The 18,576-nt window shown below is 55.9% G+C and overlaps 4 protein-coding genes across 4 annotated transcripts; 2 read left to right on the forward strand and 2 right to left on the reverse strand.

The window, feature by feature from the left end:
• Nucleotides 1–7,374: 7,374 nt before the first annotated feature.
• CGCA056_v013381 (uncharacterized protein) lies at nucleotides 7,375–8,472 on the forward strand (the record flags this gene model as incomplete). The annotated part of the gene is made up of 1 exon (XM_037328625.1): nucleotides 7,375–8,472. One exon carries the CDS (start codon nucleotides 7,375–7,377, stop codon nucleotides 8,470–8,472), a length of 1,098 nt encoding a protein of 365 aa, XP_037173137.1.
• A 1,164-nt stretch (nucleotides 8,473–9,636) lies between these two features.
• cdc28 (Pre-mRNA-splicing factor ATP-dependent RNA helicase-like protein cdc28) lies at nucleotides 9,637–12,657 on the reverse strand (the record flags this gene model as incomplete). The annotated part of the gene is made up of 1 exon (XM_037328626.1): nucleotides 9,637–12,657. The coding sequence occupies one exon, from the start codon at nucleotides 12,655–12,657 to the stop codon at nucleotides 9,637–9,639; it is 3,021 nt and encodes a 1,006-aa protein (XP_037173516.1).
• Nucleotides 12,658–13,220: 563 nt separating this feature from the next.
• Nucleotides 13,221–14,540, forward strand: SCJ1 (DnaJ-related protein SCJ1; the record flags this gene model as incomplete). Its single annotated transcript, XM_037328627.1, has 2 exons — nucleotides 13,221–13,393; nucleotides 13,463–14,540. 2 exons carry the CDS (start codon nucleotides 13,221–13,223, stop codon nucleotides 14,538–14,540), a joined length of 1,251 nt encoding a protein of 416 aa, XP_037173528.1.
• A 377-nt stretch (nucleotides 14,541–14,917) lies between these two features.
• On the reverse strand, nucleotides 14,918–18,326 carry CGCA056_v013384 (uncharacterized protein; the record flags this gene model as incomplete). Its single annotated transcript, XM_037328628.1, has 3 exons — nucleotides 14,918–15,678; nucleotides 15,748–16,125; nucleotides 16,181–18,326. The coding sequence occupies 3 exons, from the start codon at nucleotides 18,324–18,326 to the stop codon at nucleotides 14,918–14,920; spliced, it is 3,285 nt and encodes a 1,094-aa protein (XP_037173529.1).
• Between the last annotated feature and the right edge of the window lie 250 nt (nucleotides 18,327–18,576).

Below are 18,576 nucleotides of genomic sequence, written 5' to 3' on the forward strand. Positions count from 1 at the left end.
TGAGTCCATACGAAGACGACGATGCCCCGATACAATGCCAGCTTTTCGAGTATTCTCTCGCCAGCGCAAGAAGGAGAGGAAACCATCTTTACGAAGCTCTATCTTATTGTTGGGGCTCTCCCACGAAGTCTCGGACAGCTTTTGTGGACGAGGGCTTGTTGCATATTACAGAGAACCTCCATGCAGCACTTCGACGCCTTCGGGACCCTGCCCTCGAACGAATTATGTGGATCGACGCTGTCTGCATCGACCAGAACAATTTGGACGAAAAAGGCGAGCAAGTTCAATTTATGGCAGAGATATATGCTAAAGCAAGCTGTGTTATCGTCTGGCTTGAACATGTGACCGGCAATGCCCTGATTGATACCGAGTCGGAGGTTGCTAGCCGACAAGCAATTCGGGCGCTGGAGGCTGCCGCAAATGACTCAACGGAGGCACCTTCTGACTGCGACGAGGAATTTTCTTCTTCTGACGACGAGGAAGCTTCTTCTGACCACGAGCAGGAAGCAGCTTATGTGGCCGAGGTCGATGAGGATCGGCTGGCTGTCGAAAAACTACTTGGGAGACCATGGTTTCGCCGCATTTGGGTAAGTCAGGACTTAACTTAAGCAAAGAGGGGGACCAAACGATTGACAAAACGTAACCAGGTGGTCCAAGAGGTTGCTGCTGCTCGGCATGTTCTCATCATGTGCAAGTTCGCCGAGATTGATGGTCAAGCCTTCTGCTCGGGATTGGACCGAACTGGTGGGACTCTGCTTCTCGAGGATAAAGACGCTCGGTCTCGGATTCGTTCGACTGTCAACCTCATTGAGGGTGCAACACTTCGTCCTAAGGGCATGGTCAACGCCTCGGAACTATTTTCTCTTCGAACATCGCCTCTCGGATATTTAATAGAGATACACCATGTTCGGGAAGCCACAGATCGTCGAGACAAGATTTATGCCTTGCTTGGCATGAGCATCGACAAGCCAACGTGCCTGGTTCCCAATTACCAGATGTCATGGACAGATCTGTTTCCTCATCTTATTAAGTCACTACTTCCGGATTCCCTGTCTGTTGCCACGATTGATGAGCATGAGACTGCATTGATCAAAATTCGAGGCTGCGTTATAGGCACAGTGAGCGAGGTGCGATGCGAAGATACTTGGTATGGCCAGCAACTGGTGAGAATATTTCCGCATCAATCCAAACCCTACGATGGACACGAGCATCTCGCTAGGCTTGATTGGTCCCTCCAGGCAACGACAAAGCGTATCAATCGAGGAGATATTGTCTGTCTCCTGCAAGGCACATCGCTTCCGACAATCGTTCGAGCACACCAGGACTATTGTTCTATTGTCACAATTGCCATCAACGCAGACGGGGGAATATTTCCCCCTGTGGAATCTTGGCGTCGTAACACACAATTCGAATTTCTACTTGTCTGGAGCTGGCAAGCAGAAACGCAACCAAGTACCTTCAACGACGTTTTGAAAACCCAAGGTCTGGGTTCGATGAGTTGCAGCCCCTTGCAAATTCCGGGGGACTTGAATACTGCAGTGATGCTTCTGGAAACAAAACAATATTATCTGGCAATATTGAAAGTTCATTCTGTCATAATTGCGTCCGACGATGTCGGTGAGAGTGAACGCCCCGATGCTTGGGCTGTCGCTAGGTTTCTTGACGTATTGAATAGAGTCTTTCTGCAGAGATATTACCACGATGCTGTTGGCGTGTTAAGAAGTCTTATTGGCAGGAGAAGAGGGCATGTCAACATAACAGAAGGCTTTCTGATTCAACTCACATCAGCTCCTGCGTGGGAACCAATGGCGTTTGAACTTGACACGCAAGGAGACACTACCACTGTCACCGAGAATATCCTGAAAGCCGCAGCAGACAACAAGTATTATGGCGTAGCGATCATAGAGGTTCTCCTCAGTCGTAGAGAGGTTCAAAACAGTACCATAGAGAGCACTATCATAGCCCTAGTAACGCTTCAGGATTGGAGGCCCGATGAAGAGAAGTGGCGCATGATGGAAGCCCTCCTCAAAAAATGGAAAGGGAATCGGATTCCAATCACTGAGACCATTCTTGCAGCAGCAGCAACAAACACAAACAGCTCCCAGGATTTCGTAATGGAACAGCTCGGTAATTGGAGCGGGTACCAGTTTACTATTACAGAGGAAGTTCTAGTCGCAGCAGCAGAAAACGAAGCTAGGGGCGACTATCTTATGAATCTTCTCCTTCGGTGGAAAGGGGGCCATGTTGCAATCACCGATAAAGTGCTCGCAGCAGCAGCAACAAATCAGACAGTTCGTCGGCGCATCTTGAATTGTTTGTTTCTCGTAAGCGACCCACCTACCGTCACCAACCAGGTTCTCCAGACGGCCTATCAGAATCTACCTCTAAGCGACGGAAAGATCGCTCTTTAACTAGAGATGTTTGTGAGAGGGATCTCTAATGCTAGATATTAGAACGGAATTTAGCGTGCCTGTAGGATTTTTCGGTGTTTGCGGCGTTTAGAAGCTAGAATTACTAGGCCCTTAGGCTGCACAAGTTAGCTTACGTATCGTTATTATACTTTATATACTTAGGGGGTATATGTAGGTCAACATACTCTTTTCTTAGCGAATCTTTAAGCTTTTTGTGCTATTCTTTTTACTTTAGGTCTATAAAGCATTTAAGATATCTTTCCCTTTTTCTCTTACGATCGTGCATTAACCAAAATCGCCGCTGAGGTAGTAATCGCAACGATCCAGACAAGACATCACATGACGCAACACGTGTGACCTGCATTGCCGATAGACGGCTGGATCCGAGAAGTGTGGGTCCCCCATCCAAGGTTTTGCCTTGGCTTTCTCCCCACCTGCGTTGCCAGCGCAGCTTGCGCAGCCCAAGAACCGGTGACGTCTGCGGTCCAGCCTCCCCCTCTAACCCCCAACCCCTGGATCAGCGGCGGTTGGCTGGCGAGGTGGGCAGTCAACAGTCAACACGGCGGGGGGCGCGTGAATTCTACCGCTTCTCTTTCGGCTTCGCAAAACAGCTAAAAAAGAGTTTTGTCGATCGCGGTGAGGGAAAAAGAAAGCACGAGGCTGCAGGCGGGACAAGCGGGAGAAAAGGTAAAAAAACAGAGTCTTCTGAAGCTCTCTTTTCCGTTCGGCTCGTTTCATGTTTGGTTGTTGCTCCTTGTGATGGACGGGTTTTTGGTGGTTTTAGCAGATGCTACAGCGGCGCGGCGATAGCGAAGCGTCTGGTGGTGAGATGGAGGGGTTCTTTTTCTTTCTCTGGTTTCTTGGTCTTGTTACTATCTTGGGAATAGGAACCCTGCCTGCACCGGTCGACCGTTGCGAGGGGTTAAGTCACTGGCTACTGCGGTAGAGGCAAGGCCCCTTTGCAATTGGGGCCAGGGCCGGCTCTTTTGCTAGGGGCAGCATGAAGAACGCAAAGAGCACTTGCAAGAGTTCCCAACGGAAGGCGTTGGAACGACTAGCCTAAGATAGCCACGTCTTTGGACCCCTTTTGAAAATTCTTTCTCCGTCGATGACTGTTTATTCATGCCATGGAATTGTTCATGCGGGAAAAAAAAAAGGACCTTGGGCGCGGTGACGTGCCTTGTAGGGCGCCAATCATGGGCAAGGCGGCGGGAAGCCCGATTAACACAGGGATTTGCGGGGAGGGGCGCAGGCAATGCTGGGAGCGCAGCGCAGCCCGGAAAGGGTCCTGGTTCTGGGCAAGAGGAGGGCGTGGGAGGTGGGTTCCGTCATTGCAGTTGTCGGGCGGCATTTCCAGCAGCGTTGGATGTCGCAATGTGGTGCCCCATAGAACCGCCCTATCTTCTCACCGTCACATAGTAGGTAGGTAGACACATCGATATGTGTGATTGTGACTGTGATCCCGTGGGGACGACGCGGGACCGAGGCTGACGGTAGATAGGCAACAATAGCGGTAAAGCCAAAGTAGGAAGGGATCTCGTTGGGGGGAAGGGGAAAGGGAAACAAGGCCAGAGAAAACAGGGAAGGGGAAGCTTTGAAGTTGGCAGCAGAGAGGAGAGGCATCGAGCTGCCCCCAGGGATGGCTGTCTGTTGACTCGCGCAGCATAGCATCTCTCAAGCAACCCGCCTAAAGACCCGGAGATGATGTGGCTGTTCCAACCTTTTGGGAAACAACCCGAATCCCCGTCTGAGGTAAATCGAGCCCGTACCATGTGAGTCTGGAGCAAAGAAACCTTCGAGAGCCTCCCAAGGGGCCCCGTAAAACGAAGCTTCCATCGAATAAACGACTCAGAGGGGCGTCCCCTGTTCAGATGAAAAAGGCCGCCGACACGAACAAATCACCATCCGCCATTTCTGGCTTGCGAGCTCTCTCCACTATGGGGTTGATATCGACGGGAAAGACGGGTGTTTCCCGAGGCATGATGTTATGAATCAATAGCGTCGACGGAGCATGAGAACAATAGAACCCCGAGGAAACGCGGTCTCGCGCGTTGTTGTCTAAGACATTGAATCTCTGTGTACCATTAGATTTCTATTTGGACTTTTCGCATAACAAGAAAGGAGGGGTCACAGGCCAGGGTCCAAATCGTGGAGCTAGCCAAAAGGATGCATGCGTCACTTGGCGACTGACGGGGCAAGACAGAAGTTCTCACACGAGCGCAAAGTTCATGCCGGGTTGGCAGAAGCAAAGAAAGGGAAATGAGGTATGCGAAAAGGGAACAAATTAGAACATTGAGAGACGCGTCCCAAAAAGCAAGTTGAGGACGCGTTTCGAGCCCGATTGCGAGGCGGCGGCCGGCCGGCCGAGAAAACACACGGACAATCAGCCCACGCAGAAGCCGCCCGCCTGGACTCGATACACGCCAGCGACGCAGGGCGCTCGAGGTCGTTCGCTTCCCCGCGTATCCATTCGTCGGCGTGCTGTAAGTGCCAGAGGTGATGAGATGAATACGAAGCACGAAAGGGGGCTGCAGGTGTCAGGAACTTGGGCTCTGGTGAACGGAACAACTGGAAGTCGAGAAAATCTACCCGAGATAGTCATGAGATAGGTTCGTTTGGAGGCTAGGCGATGAAGAGCGAAAGTTGAGCACCCCTGAGCCCCTTCCCGGGCTCGGAGGCATCGGGGTGACTAAGTCGACGAGGGAATATCTGGCAGTCGGCTAGCTGTACCTGCCCAAAGGCTAACTTTGGGCACGATGAGGACGGGCGACGACGAGGTGCCTGAGCTATGGCCTGGCACCTGCGGGATGTCGGATCGCCCTCGAGCAGATGCATATGTGTTGGGCATCGGATACGGAGACTTTGGACGGGGAGGCTCTCTGTGGTAAGGCATCTTTGTTCTGGATGTGGACGAGGCCGCGGAGAGAGTGGAGGGGGGACTTTTTGAGAGGGTTGTACTTGGCAACTTGGACCAAGATACTTGACGGGCAGTGAGGGTTGGCAGAGGTGAGCATGTCACTGGCCTGCGCATCACGTCAATGCCCGAACTCTAAACAACATTACGGGGTGCGTGATGGGCCCCCTTTTTCCTTCTTCACAAGCTGCCACTGACTGCACTGCTGCCAGGGCGTGCGTTGCGTGCGTTGCGTGCGGTGACGGGTTGAAGGATGACGGGTGACCCTACCGGACGGACGATTCTGCTACCTGCCCACCTGCCTTAGTGACAGGCACCTAGCTCAACGCCTCAGAAGGAACACGCCAGCAAGAAGAAACAGCCCGACTACGGACCCTTCCTTCGTTGGCAGTGGAGGACCTGACTGTGACAGGTACGAACCTACGCACCGGAAGGTAGGGGGAGGTGATGAGGCAGGGAAGGTAGCTGCTACTTAACAAAAAATTAAACACTACAGATAGACAGGAAGGAGTGACAAGCGCGACCTGACAGATCAAAGCTCCTCCTGACTGGAATAATAGCTCGCTCGTGTCCCCCCTTCCTGCCCTCTTGGATCATTTCGCTTCCCTCTCCTTCGAAAGCTCTCTGCAACAATCTTTCCGTCTCTCCAACGCAAACACAAGCATTTATCTCGTGCATGTCTTGCTTAGAACAAACAGCCGAGCGACCGCACCCGTGACCTCGCCTACTATTTTCATCCACTCACCCTGGAGAGGAACAGCAAGGGACCACCACCTCGACCCGTCCAGTCTCCAGACCAGCAGCAGCAAGGCACGGCACCACTCGAGAACCACAAGTCACCAGTCTAGGCCAGGGCCGCCCATCAACGACCCAGAACCAGACAGACCTGGACCGGCCAACCCACACGGCACGCTCGCTGCAAGCAGGGGCACGCAACACCAACCGCCAATCTGCTTGCGAGTTGCTTCCACTGTTGCGTCACCCGCGTCTCCAGCTTCGTCAGTCAGCACACAGGACCACAAGACACCCGCACTGAAGACACAGCAGTCGCTGCTGCTGCATTTCAAGGGACCTGCAACAGCAGCGCGAATTTTTCCACTCTTCGGTATCCCGTCCATCCTCCATCGTCCATCGTACCTCACTGCTGCCGCCCTGCCATATCTTCGGCCCCTCATTCCTCGCCTCATTCAAGACCCAAAGACCGGGTCAATTTTTTTTTCTTCCCTCTCTGCGATTTGCGACAGACAAGCTAGCCACTGCGATTCCCGACCGACCGTCCCATCAGAGACAATTAGACAGAGACGGAACACACCAAAACCGGCACCGCCGAAAGTGACACCTGACTTTGTCTCTCCTCTTTCTCACACGTTCACGAACCAACGAACGCCCGTGTAAATCATCCCATTCTCGATCGGCTAGTCCCCTTCCAATTCCAAGCCTGCACGCAGGGGAGCTGCGCCCATTGCAGGCAGGCCATACGAAGGCATCCAGTCGCGGCCTTTTCCTGTCGTCGTCCGCATCCTTCTTTACCCCTCTGGTATGTGCATCTCGATAATATCACCCGCCCCCGTTCTGAAGCGTGTCAAAAGTATCAAGTGTCGGATCTATTGCCAGGGAGGCATCTCTGCCGCTGGACCCTCGCTGATGCTGATGCCCGCTCCTGCGACAATCACCGCACTTGTACACACCCCCAAGTCGAACCCCTTCCACTTTCCCCTTCCCTTGCTGTGACCCAAAAAGGGCGAATCGCGGGAATCGACGTCAGGGTCACAGGGTCACCAAGCCAATCTATTGTCCCCCCACCACCTGTTTTCCTGTCCCGTCCCAGAATCCGTTCCTGCTCCCCCTCTCCTCCCCGGCCTACATAATAACGTCAAAACGTCAGGGTCCCTGCTTGGAACATTCTCCATGAACCTTGGTCACTCCCGCCAGTGATTTACATTTGCGCCTTATCAGCAAACCCAACTACAAGACATTAAACTTCCAACAATCACCACCACCACCTCTGCACCAACAAATCTATCGCCATAAAATCAACCACATTTCACGATGAGTCTAGTGGAACCAGCTCCGGTCACTGCTGCCGCCACGGGAGCTAGCATCTCCCCCCAGAACCCCATCGCCGCCGCCGCTGTCGACACATTAGGTGGTGATGCGACACCGCGCCCCTCGAGCCACAACGAGCCGGCATCTGATGCCTCCAAAAAGGACGTGAAGAGTAAGGTGAAGGGACTCTTTGGAATCGGCAAGAAGAAGGAGGACTCGAACGCCTCCAACAAGTCGTCATCCGCCAAGCCTCCTGCCTCGACCGTCACCAGCAATCCTTCCTTGTCAAGGGACCCCTCCAGAGCGTCTGCCAGGTCAACCACCGTGCACCCTTCGTCTCCAGGTCGTGGCATCTCCAGCTCTCCGCGTCTGCCATCACCAGCGGGCTCTCAGATCTTCGAGCGCGACGTCGACAACATGTCAATCAAGCCGCAATCGCCCGCCATCCCGTCGCACATCCAGACAGAGAACCACATCCCGCCGGTCCTCGATGCATCCTCGGAAGCCATCACGGACGACCACCTCGACCCGGACAGCGTCGAAATCGTCACCCACGCTCAGCACCAGCCCGCCGCTGCCGCCGTCACGGGCGCCAACGGCGGCACCCTGCACGCCTCCGACTCAATGGCCGCATCCTGGACCGAAGAATTGCGCGCATTCGCCGACCGCGATGACGCATCGAACTACAACTCGCTCGACAACGCCGACGTTCGCCGTCTCAGCTTCATTTCCTTTGCCGATGTCGTGCAAGCCGAGCAGGGCGGACATGCGGGTGCTGCAGGCTCTCGGGAGTCGATCCATGTCGCGGGTCTGACCTCGCTGTCATCAGTCAACGCCAGGTCGCCGTCTCCCATCCGCTCGCCTGTCTCGTCGCAGCCGGCCACCTCCCCGCCGACGAGCAACCCCGGGTCCATCAAGGGACTGGAAATGTCCCCGGCGCGCAAGCCCGTTGGAAGCCCCATCTCATCGCATCACAACCTGAACATGAGCGGCGACCTCAATATTGAGACCATGTCGCAGGTGCTCAGACACACGGGAAGCACGGATCTAAGCGGGGTCCGGAGCTCGCCCACGAGCCCGATTGAGGGGACGTCACGTTAAAAAGAACGCATCAATCGACGAAGGGAAAACAAAAGATGACGAAGCGCTGCAAAACACTACAAATTTACTGGTACGGAGTCGGAGGCAAACGGAGAAACCATTGATACCAAAGTGGAAGTTCTTTCCTGCGAATTACTTTTTTCTCGCTTTCACGCAAACGCTTTTCTTCTTCCTACACAAGCGAGCAGCCATATCAACCGGGGCGGCTGTCTCATTGAACTATTTGGGGGATGGGGGGGACACTGTCAAATTGCTGCTTTTTTGTTTCCCGACTTATTCACTTCGTTTCAACCTCGTCCAAGGAAATTATATGGAGTTGCGCTAAAGAGGGAATTCAACTCTGTCGCTCAGAATGTGATGGGAAAGGGCGTAGTTGGGACAGTTTTGGGGAGGAGGAAATGTTTTCTGCTCCTAAAGCGCTTGGATTCACGTAGTGTGGGAAGTTTCATGTGGCCTCCCTTGACGAAAGCAATGCAAAACTTTAAGATTGTTTGAAGCGAACTCGAACTACTTCCCGTCATTCTGGGTTTCTGGAAATGTGACTTTGATCTCGTGAGGCGCGGGGCTATTGGCTGGTGTAGCATGTGAAAGACGCTTCTAGCGCTTGTCTAGATTTTGCGTGGGTGATGTGGGACGGCGCGGCGCGGCCTCTGTTCATTTGACATGTCAGTCTAGGGGGGTTAGTCGAGACGGTTATCGACGGAACTGTGGGCAATAGCGGCGGCTTATTTTTATCTGATGAGAGCGCCGCCGTGGCTGGGTTCTTGAGATTGCAAATGTTGTAGAGATCGCCTTGTTTTCATGGACTAGAGGGGCTACTTTTCTTGTGGCTTTACTCTACGTTACCCTCGTCGTCGTTATCGTCGTCATTGCGGCTTGGTCTTCGATGAGAGATCAAGTACACAGCATATAGCCGCGCAGGCACAGGAAAATTAGACGTTCGCATGTTCTGTTGCAATCGATGGTGATTTCTTCAGCAATGGCGTGATTCATCAGATCCCGTCTTTCAGAACAATAAACAAAGGGGAAAATGTGTCCCATGGGAAGTGAATGTGGTCATCCAGATATGATATTCAATTTATGCCTTTTAAATATCCTCGCACCGCGGACCCTTGCCATGCCTGATATAAACCCATCTATATGCCACTGACCACGAGAAAATGACTACCGGTCGTAGCTCCGGCTCTTGGGCATCTTCTTCTCCTCCAACGCCTCGACGTCTCCCTTTTTGTAGAAATGCGGCGCCAGCTCCGCGAGCCACTTAGCCTCGATGGGCATGCAGCTGCGCATGTACTCCTTGGTGGTCTGCACGAGCTCAAAGTACACGAGCATGCGGATGGGCGGGTCGACGCCCATGAGGACGGAGGACGGGTGCACGTAGACGGTGGCGTTCTTCTTGACGGTGCGGTACGAGTCGCCGGAGCGCTGGAGGCGGGCGGCGTTGGGGAAGAAGCCGGCGGCGAGGGCGCGCTTGATGGGTGTGAGGTTGGAGGAGCCGCAGGTGGACGGGGAGACCTCGACGCGCTCGCAGAGCTTGGCGAGCTGGTCGCGGACGTCGCGGGCGCGGGTGAGGGAGCGCTGCTGGAGGAAGTTCTCGCGGGACCATATGGGGGAGAAGTCGGCGTCGACCCACTGGTTCCAGATGTTGAGGAGGGTGAGGTGGTCGCCGCCGTCCTTGATTGTGAAGCGGGCGCGGGCGGAGTCGGCGTGGATCTTCTTGTCCTTGGGGCGGAAGAAGAGGGCGGACGCCTCGGAGAGCATGGAGACGACGGAGAGGACCTCTTCGACGCACCCTTCCTTGTCAGCGGCGAGGACGGCCTTGGCGAGCATGGGGTCCGTGGGGAACTCGGCCATCTGGCGGCCCATCTTGGTGAGCTCGCCCTTGTGGTTGAGGGCCTGGAGGGCGAAGAGGTTGTTGAGGGCGCCGATGAGGGCCTCAGTCGGCGGCGGGTCCATGAACTCGAAGTCGAGCAGCTCGTTGATGCCGAGGGATTTCAGCTGGAGGACGACGCCGTTGAGGTTCGTGCGCTGGATCTCGGGCATGGGCGACTCGTCCATCTCGTTCATGTAGGCGAACTTTGTGTAGAGGCGGAAGCACTTGCCGGGGCCGACACGACCTGCGCGGCCGGAGCGTTGGTTCGCGGAGGCGCGGGAGCACGGCGTCACGACGAGGTTCTCCATGCCGGTGGCCGGGTTGTAGACGTTTTCCTTGACGAAGCCCGGGTCGATGACGTAGACGATGCCGTCGATTGTCAGCGATGTTTCGGCAATGTTCGTCGCGAGAACCACCTTGCGCGCGCCCTCGGGTGTCGGTTCGAAGATTTTGGCCTGCAGCTCGGAGGGGAGGTTGGCGTAGATGGGGCAGATAACTAGCTCCTTGATGCGGGAGCCTAGCTTCTTCGCCGTGTCGGCGATTTGCTGCTCTGCCGCGTCGATTTCGTCTTGACCCGTGAGGAAGACGAGGATGTCGCCTTTTCCTTGTGTGGTGTGAATCTGGAAGACTGTTGTGATGGCTGCTGCGAGGTAGTTCGCTTCAGGGGCGGGGGTGTAGTAGATGTCGACGGGGTATCGTCTGCCGGGGATGTTGTAGATAGGCGCGTCGTCGAAATACGCAGCAAACTTTTCGGCGTTCATCGTGGCCGATGAGATGAGGAGTTTGAGGTCGGGTCGTTCTCTCGCCAGGTCCTTGACCAGAGCCAGTAGAATATCAGTGTGTACCGTTCTCTCGTGGGCTTCGTCAATCATGATGGCGGAGTATCCGGCGAGATCAGGCTCAGTCATGAACTCTCTTAGCAACATGCCGTCGGTCATGTACTTGAGAATGGTCTTGTCGCTGGTGTTGTCCTCGAAACGGATCGAGTATCCTACTTCCTGACCTACCTTGACGCCTACTTCATCCGCCACACGTGCTGCAACACTCATTGCTGCGACACGACGAGGCTGCGTGCATCCGACCTTTAGCCCGTTCTTCGTATATCCTGCTTCGTGCAGGTATTGCGGCAATTGTGTCGTCTTTCCGGAACCCGTCTCTCCGACAATAACCAGAATCTGATACTTTTCCATCGCCGCGAGGAAATCGTCTCGGTAGGCGTAAATCGGCAAGCTCTTCCTCGTCTCCTGGATCGAGAGCTGCTTCTTCTCAGCTGCCTCAATCTGCGCCGCAAGGAACTGCTGCTCCTTGGTCAGCTTGCCTTCGCCGGGCAAACTCGAACCCAGATTCCACTGGATATACTGCTCCTCATCCAACACATAGGCATAGTCGTCATTCTCCCTCTCAGACCTCTGGATTTGCGCCTTGGCCTTGGTCGCCTGCTCCCTTTCCCACTCCTCGTGTTCTGTCACAAACTTCTCCTGGCCGTACTCGTCCTTCTCCACGTATCGCTTGTACATGGCATCCTCCTTCCTCTTTCTGTCGATCTTTCCCTTCTCCGTGATGTAGTCCTCGGGGATGTAGTACCCATCCTTGTGGTCGTCAATCTTCAACCTCTCCTCCGCTAGCCTCAGAATCTCGCGGTTCTTGGCGAACTCGGCCTTCTCCTTCTCTGAAAGCCTCGCGCCACTCCTGAGCTCTGCCGTCTCTTCAGCGACCTGTTTCCGCAGCAGAGCAAGCTTCTCGGCCTCTCGCTTCCCGAGATACGTCTGCCGACTCTTCATCCTCAAGTCCTCCATCGTCGCCTTGCGGTCCGCCGCGTCCGGCAGCCTCCTGCTATCCGAGCCCTTGCTCCTCTTATCGTCCTTGTCCTTCAACCGTTTCGCAAACGCCTCGCGCTCCTCAATATCGCGCTGTCGCTCCAGCTCCTCGCGCGCACCGTCTGACAAATCCTCATCCCGTTCGCGGTCTCGTTCGCGATCTCGGTCATCGTGGCTGAGCTTGACGCGCTTCGACGCCGACTCCTGAAACTCGGGCTCGTCGTCGACCTCTTCTTCCACCTCCGATGGCGGCTCCTCGTCCGCCCACCTGTCGTCGTTGTCTGTGTCTCGTTTGCGATACTGTTTCGACGGGCGGGCCGGTGATCGTGAGCGAGAGCGGCGGCGGGACATCCGTTCGCTGCGGTCGCGGTCTCTATCTCTCTCGCGTGACCGGTCGCGGTGGCGCGACTTGTGCTTCTTCTTCTCCTTGACGACTTTCGTGGGGCCGACCTCGTCGTCCTCCATCGGGAGGAAGGCGTACTTCTTTGACGCCATGGTCGCGGTCGATTTGCTAGGCTTCTGGCCGGCGATTTTGTTACTTCGAGAGGTGTGTTTGTGTCCTGGAATTGGAAATTGCGCCGAGGATGGAGCGAAAATCAAATCGCAGATGACAAACAGCCTATGAAAGAAAAGCCATATGGGATTGGCCTCAACTTGGACGTTTCTGACTTCTCTGTCGCGCTGCAAGTCGTCTGAACTCAAAGTCTCCACATTTCGTGTGTGGGGCAGGCTGCATTGAGCAGCCATCCAATCAATAATCTCTGATAACATTTCTTATCGTACCTCCCAGCTCCCCCTTCTTAACACGTTGGAACTTGCATTTCAAGCAGCTGTTCAATTGCGCTCTCCTTCTTTGATATCTTTCAGAGTCTTACTTCTCCATAACCCACCTCCCCCCTTCCTCTCACACGACAAGTCCTTTCCTTCCTTTGAGTCACTCCTTCAAGGACTTGGAAAAATCGGGCGACCTCACTACCGCGAACGGTGTGATTTTTATTTCAAGCCATTACACTTTTTTAACCTTTCGGCCACTAATACGCCCTCGAAGTACACCCACGATGTTCCTCTTCCGAGGGGCAGCGCTGCTGCTGCTGCTCCTATGCCTCGTCCAAGTCGCCCTCTGCGTCGAGGACTACTACAAGGTCCTGGGCATCAACAAGTCCGCCTCCGACCGCGAGATTAAATCCGCCTACCGCAAACTCAGCAAGAAATACCACCCCGATAAGAACCCGTACGCTACCTCCCTCTCCCCTCCTATTCCCAGAACCCAGCCAAGCTAACCTCTCTCTTCCACGAACAGCGGCGACGACACCGCAAAGGACAAGTTCGTCGAAGTCTCGGAAGCCTACGAGGCCCTCATCGACCCGGAGACTCGCAAGATCTACGACCAGTACGGCCACGAGGGCCTCAAGCAGCAGCAGCAGGGCGGCGGCGGCTTCCACCGCCACGACCCCTTCGACGTCTTCTCGCGCTTCTTCGGCGGCGGCGGCCACTTTGGCGGCCACGGCCAGCGCCGCGGCCAGGACGTCAACGTGCGCATCGGCATCGCCCTGCGCGACTTCTACAACGGCATCAACACCGAGTTCCAGTGGGACAAGCAGCACATCTGCGAGGACTGCGACGGCACCGGCTCCGCCGACGGCACCGTCGACACGTGCGGCGTCTGCGGCGGCCGCGGCGTGCGCATCGTCAAGCACCAGCTCGCGCCGGGCATGTACCAGCAGGTCCAGATGCAGTGCGACGCCTGCGGCGGCCGCGGCCAGAGCATCAAGCACAAGTGCCACACGTGCGGCGGCGCGCGCGTGGTGCGCAAGCCCACGACGGTGCAGCTCACGGTCGCCCGCGGCGCGGGCAGGGACAGCCAGATCGTGTACGAGAACGAGGCCGACGCGAGCCCGGACTACGTCGCCGGAAACCTCGTCGTCACGCTGGCGGAGAAGGAGCCCGAGCTGGGCACTGATAACCCCGACAAGGTCGACGGCACGTTCTTCAGACGCAAGGGGGATGACCTGTACTGGACGGAGGTGCTGTCGCTGCGCGAGGCGTGGATGGGAGACTGGACGCGCAACCTGACGCACCTCGACGGGCATGTGGTCAAGCTGGGGAGGGAGAGGGGCCAGGTTGTGCAGCCGGGACATGTGGAGACGGTGCAGGGCGAGGGCATGCCAAAGTTCCACGAGGACGGCGACAGCGTCTACCACAAGACGGAGTTTGGCAACCTGTTTGTGGACTACGTGGTGGTGCTGCCGGACCAGATGGAGAGCGGGATGGAGAATGAGATGTGGAGCGTGTTCCAAAAGTGGCGCGGCAAGATTGCCGTCGACTTGCACAAGGACAGCGGAAGGCCGGAGAAGCCCCCTGTGCACGACGAGTTATGATGAGACGTAGACGATGTGTGTGTGATAGAACAATAGACGGCCGTAATGTCAAGTCCCTTTTTCGGAATGTTTGCCATTGAGACTGAATGTCTTTCAGAGTGTGGGTTGAGACTGCTTGCCATTCGGAAGGTTGCCTATTCAGTTTGTTTGCTTAATCGAGGCGTTTGCTCCATCAAATTGTTCGTCATTCAAGGGGCGTTTCAAGGATTCAAATAGTCCATTTGCTGTGACGTATCCATGTCTAACAACCGTCTCGTTCGTTAAGTGTTGAAGCAAAGTCATGAGTCGTTACATCGGCCATCATATCGTGTCTAGATCCAAACATATGAATGTCATACAAGGAAAAGATAAGGGAAAAGTCGCAACGTCATAAGTCGTTATCCGCTCCTCCTCCTCCTTCTCCTTCGTCTTCGGTCGTGATCCTCATCTTCGCTCGTATCGTCTTCTATCCTCCGCTGTCCTCCATGCTGCACCTCCTGCACAACGCCAACCACGTCCTTCAAGAGACTCTTCCAGCTGCCATGCCCGCTAATCATGCCTTCAATGTTGCTCGCGATCTTTTGGACTGAGTCGTCATCCGTGCCGCCGACGGCCCATGCGCCGCTCGTGTGCCAGCCGTTGCCGTTGCGGGGCCGCGATTCAAAGTTGCCTTGCCGCCATCTCATTGCGCCTGTGCTACCGTTCAGAGGACGTCCATGAGAGTCAAAGCGATCGGGAAGCACCTCTACTTCACTATCGGAGTCCATCACAGGGAATTCCATGCCACGCCTCTTCTGGCGGATGAGTGGATGATTGGCGGAGGGGTCCGACGAGGAGCGTCGGCGGTTGAGGACAGGCCGGATGGTTGCTAATTGCTCCTCACTCAGAGAAGGTGGCTGCTTCTCCTTGTCCTCCTCTTCAGCCGCAGCCACCTCTTGTTCCCTACGATGCCGATGCATGGTCTGTGACGATTTAGGAGACAAAGGGATGAACGTGACCGATTTTGAAGCAGAGTGTGGACGCTTGACCGACTCTGCGCTGGAGACAGAAGAAGATGACGGAGACGCAGACCGCGAGCGGGGCTGTGAGTGAGAACGAGACCGAGAAAGGGCCTCGGGCGGGATGAATTTCTTAGCACGCTCTCGCCATTTTACACCATCTGTAATCTGTCAGTCCACGTCACAAGAGCAGTAAAGATACAAATGAGATAACGATCAGATCGACCCACCCTCAGGACCCAGAGAGACTGGCTGGGCATCTTGCGGTGAGGCGCTACGAGATATGTCTTCACTCACATGGTCAGGGCCGAACCTCGTTCCGGGCGGCGGGCCGCCTGCCGGGGGAGGACCTCCCGCGGGCGGAGGCGGAGGATATCCACTAGCGCCGCCCGTGGCCATAGGTGGAGACGGTCCCATCGGTGGCCCGTAATCTTGAGGGTACGGCGGGTATTGGTCCCGCAAGTTCGTTGTCGAAATGTTTGGGTGTTGAGTGAAGCCCGCAGCAGCACCAGTCGCAGTTGGGTAGTACGAGCCGCCCGACGCGTGTGGCGGCGACGGCGGACGGCTGTAGTCATCGTAATGCCCGGCTCGAGCATCATCTTCGTATCCTGTCTGCTTGTCAGTGACATTGGCCACCCACATGCGTTCAACTTCAAAACTCACTTCTGCGGTCCCGCTCGCGTTCCCTGTTTCGTGGCCGTTCTCCGCTGGAGGCACGGTCTCTTGAAACTTGGTCCCTTGAAGCCCGGTCCCGTGAATAAGCTCTATCGCGCGAGATTGACCTATCACGGGAACGGGATCGTGCGCTCTTTTCCCTCGATCTCCTATCGTCCTCTTCCTTCTCCTTCTTTTTCTGATACTGCTTGATACCTATAGCAGCGGCCCCTGTCCCAACCGCTGCCGCCGCCATGTCCCTCAATCGACTCTTGCTTCTCTTCTGCGCCGGCTCGGGGTCATCGCGTCCATCCCGGTGTCGACGTCGTCGCCTCTCGTTCGCTGCAGACTCATACCCGTCATCCGGCGGGTAGGGCGGCTCGGACGGCAGCGGAGCTGTTCCGTACTCAACTAAGCCTAGCTCGGTATCAGCGTTGCGCGGCTCCGAGTATAGAGAGCGGGCCTGGGACCTGCTGCGCGACCGGCGACGTGAGCGTCGCCGCTCCCGCCGGAGATCCTCCTCATATTCCTCATCGCTCAGTTCGCGCTCAATCTCGCGCTCCTTCTTGTCCTTGCGATTCTTGTAGATCTTGCTGGCGACGCCTCCGGCTAAGCCGGCCGCTGCAATTTCTGCGCCGGTTCTGAGACGAGACTTGGACCGCGATCGGCTACGGGACTTCGACTTGGACTTATCACGGAAGTGCTTCACCAAACCAGCGGCGGCGGCGGTTGCGGCGGCAGCCTTGGCGACAGAACGGCTGCGGCTCTTGCGGCTGCGGCTACGGGATCGAGATACCGAGTAGCTAGAGACAGAGTAGCCTCTGCCACGGCTTCGGCCGCGGGTGGCCTCTTCCTTTTCAATCTTGTTGCTCTGCATGTACTTGGCGGCACCGGCTACCGCGAGAGCAGCAGCGGCGATGCCAAGACCAGTTTTGATCCTGGAGCTGCGGCTGCGTGATCTAGATCGAGATCCGTGGTGACGGTCATAGTAGTCATCGCCATAATTTTCTTCGTACGCGCTGCGCGCACGCCGGATGATCTCAGTGCCCAGACCTCCGAGCGCGGCACCAGCGAGCACTTTGCTTCCACGATTGACGGGGAGCTCACCGTGGCTGTCTCTGCGGCTTGCAGCGAGAGCAGCAATACCAGCTCCGGCAAGGGCACCCTCGGCAAGGTGGCGCTTGTGGTGGTGGTCGGAACTGTTGCTTCTCTCACGTCGAATGATTGTTTTCTTGTAGTGGTAGTCTTCCTCATCACTGGCGTAGCCACGTCCCCGGCGGTCATAGTAGTACTCGCGATCGTCCCGGTGGCGGCCGACAGTCTTGGTCTCACGGCGGTAATAGTACTCATCCTCTCGGGGGTCACGGCGGACCATTGGTTGTTCGCGCTCTCTCAAGACGACGATATTGGGTTCTTGGCGGGGAAGAACAATAGGAACTGGCGGAGGAGCCTCCTGGACAATGATCTGCTGGGGCTCAGGAGCCTTCTGTCGAATGATGACGGGCTGGGGGATGGGCGGGGGGCTGACGGGGGAGTAATATTCGGTCTCCTTACGATACTTTTCGACCTCCGCGCCGCCATGATCGTCTCGGTACTCCTCGATACGCTTCTCAACCTGAACATCGCCATCCTCACGACGCTCTACGCGCTTATCCACGACGACTTCGGTGTCGCCATGGTGATGATGGTGGTGGTGGTGGTGATCCCACGGGCGGTTAGAGCGACGGTCCCAATCGCGATCACGCTCAACTTCGATGACGCTGCGGTTGTCGTCGAAGCGGCGCTCCCGCTCGTAGTCCTTCTCGTAGATGACGCTGCGAGAGTCGCTTCTGTAGGGATCGACCTCGCGCTCGCGCTCAATAACTTGACGTTCGACAACCTGGCTCCGGGAATCAAAGGCAGAGCGGGGGCGCTCGGCGTAGGGAAATTCGCCGGAAGTACGCAGAGGAGGGGGATAGTTGGAATATCGTGATCGGCGATCGTCGTCGTCAAGCTCTACACGCTCGCGTTCGATCCTCTCAAGGGTTTCAACACGGCTAGGGGCGACTTTGTAACGGCGGACAGTTGTTCTCTTCTTGTATCCGCCTTCATCGGATGAAGTTGAGTCGGCTCGGTCCCGGTAGACGCGGGTCGACTCTCTATAAACTCCAGCCATCGCTAAATGCGATGCGATGGACGAGAAATCGGAAGCTAGCAGCGGTGGTTTCGGAAGACGGCAGGCGAGATTTAACGGCGAAACAGTTCGCTATGGGCGGTTGCAGGCGTGGTTGAACAAAGAATGTACGATGATGACGGAGGGGGGTGATGGGCTAGGTGATGTACATATGTAGTCGTTGCTCGCTGCTCGGTAGGCTCTTTAGTTGGAGCAGGGTACGTAGCCGATCAATTTAATGGGATGGCTGGTG

Source organism: Colletotrichum aenigma, assembly GCF_013390185.1.
Source record: "Colletotrichum aenigma strain Cg56 chromosome Unknown KSG_Cg56_contig09, whole genome shotgun sequence".
NCBI classification, from domain to species: domain Eukaryota; kingdom Fungi; phylum Ascomycota; class Sordariomycetes; order Glomerellales; family Glomerellaceae; genus Colletotrichum; species Colletotrichum aenigma.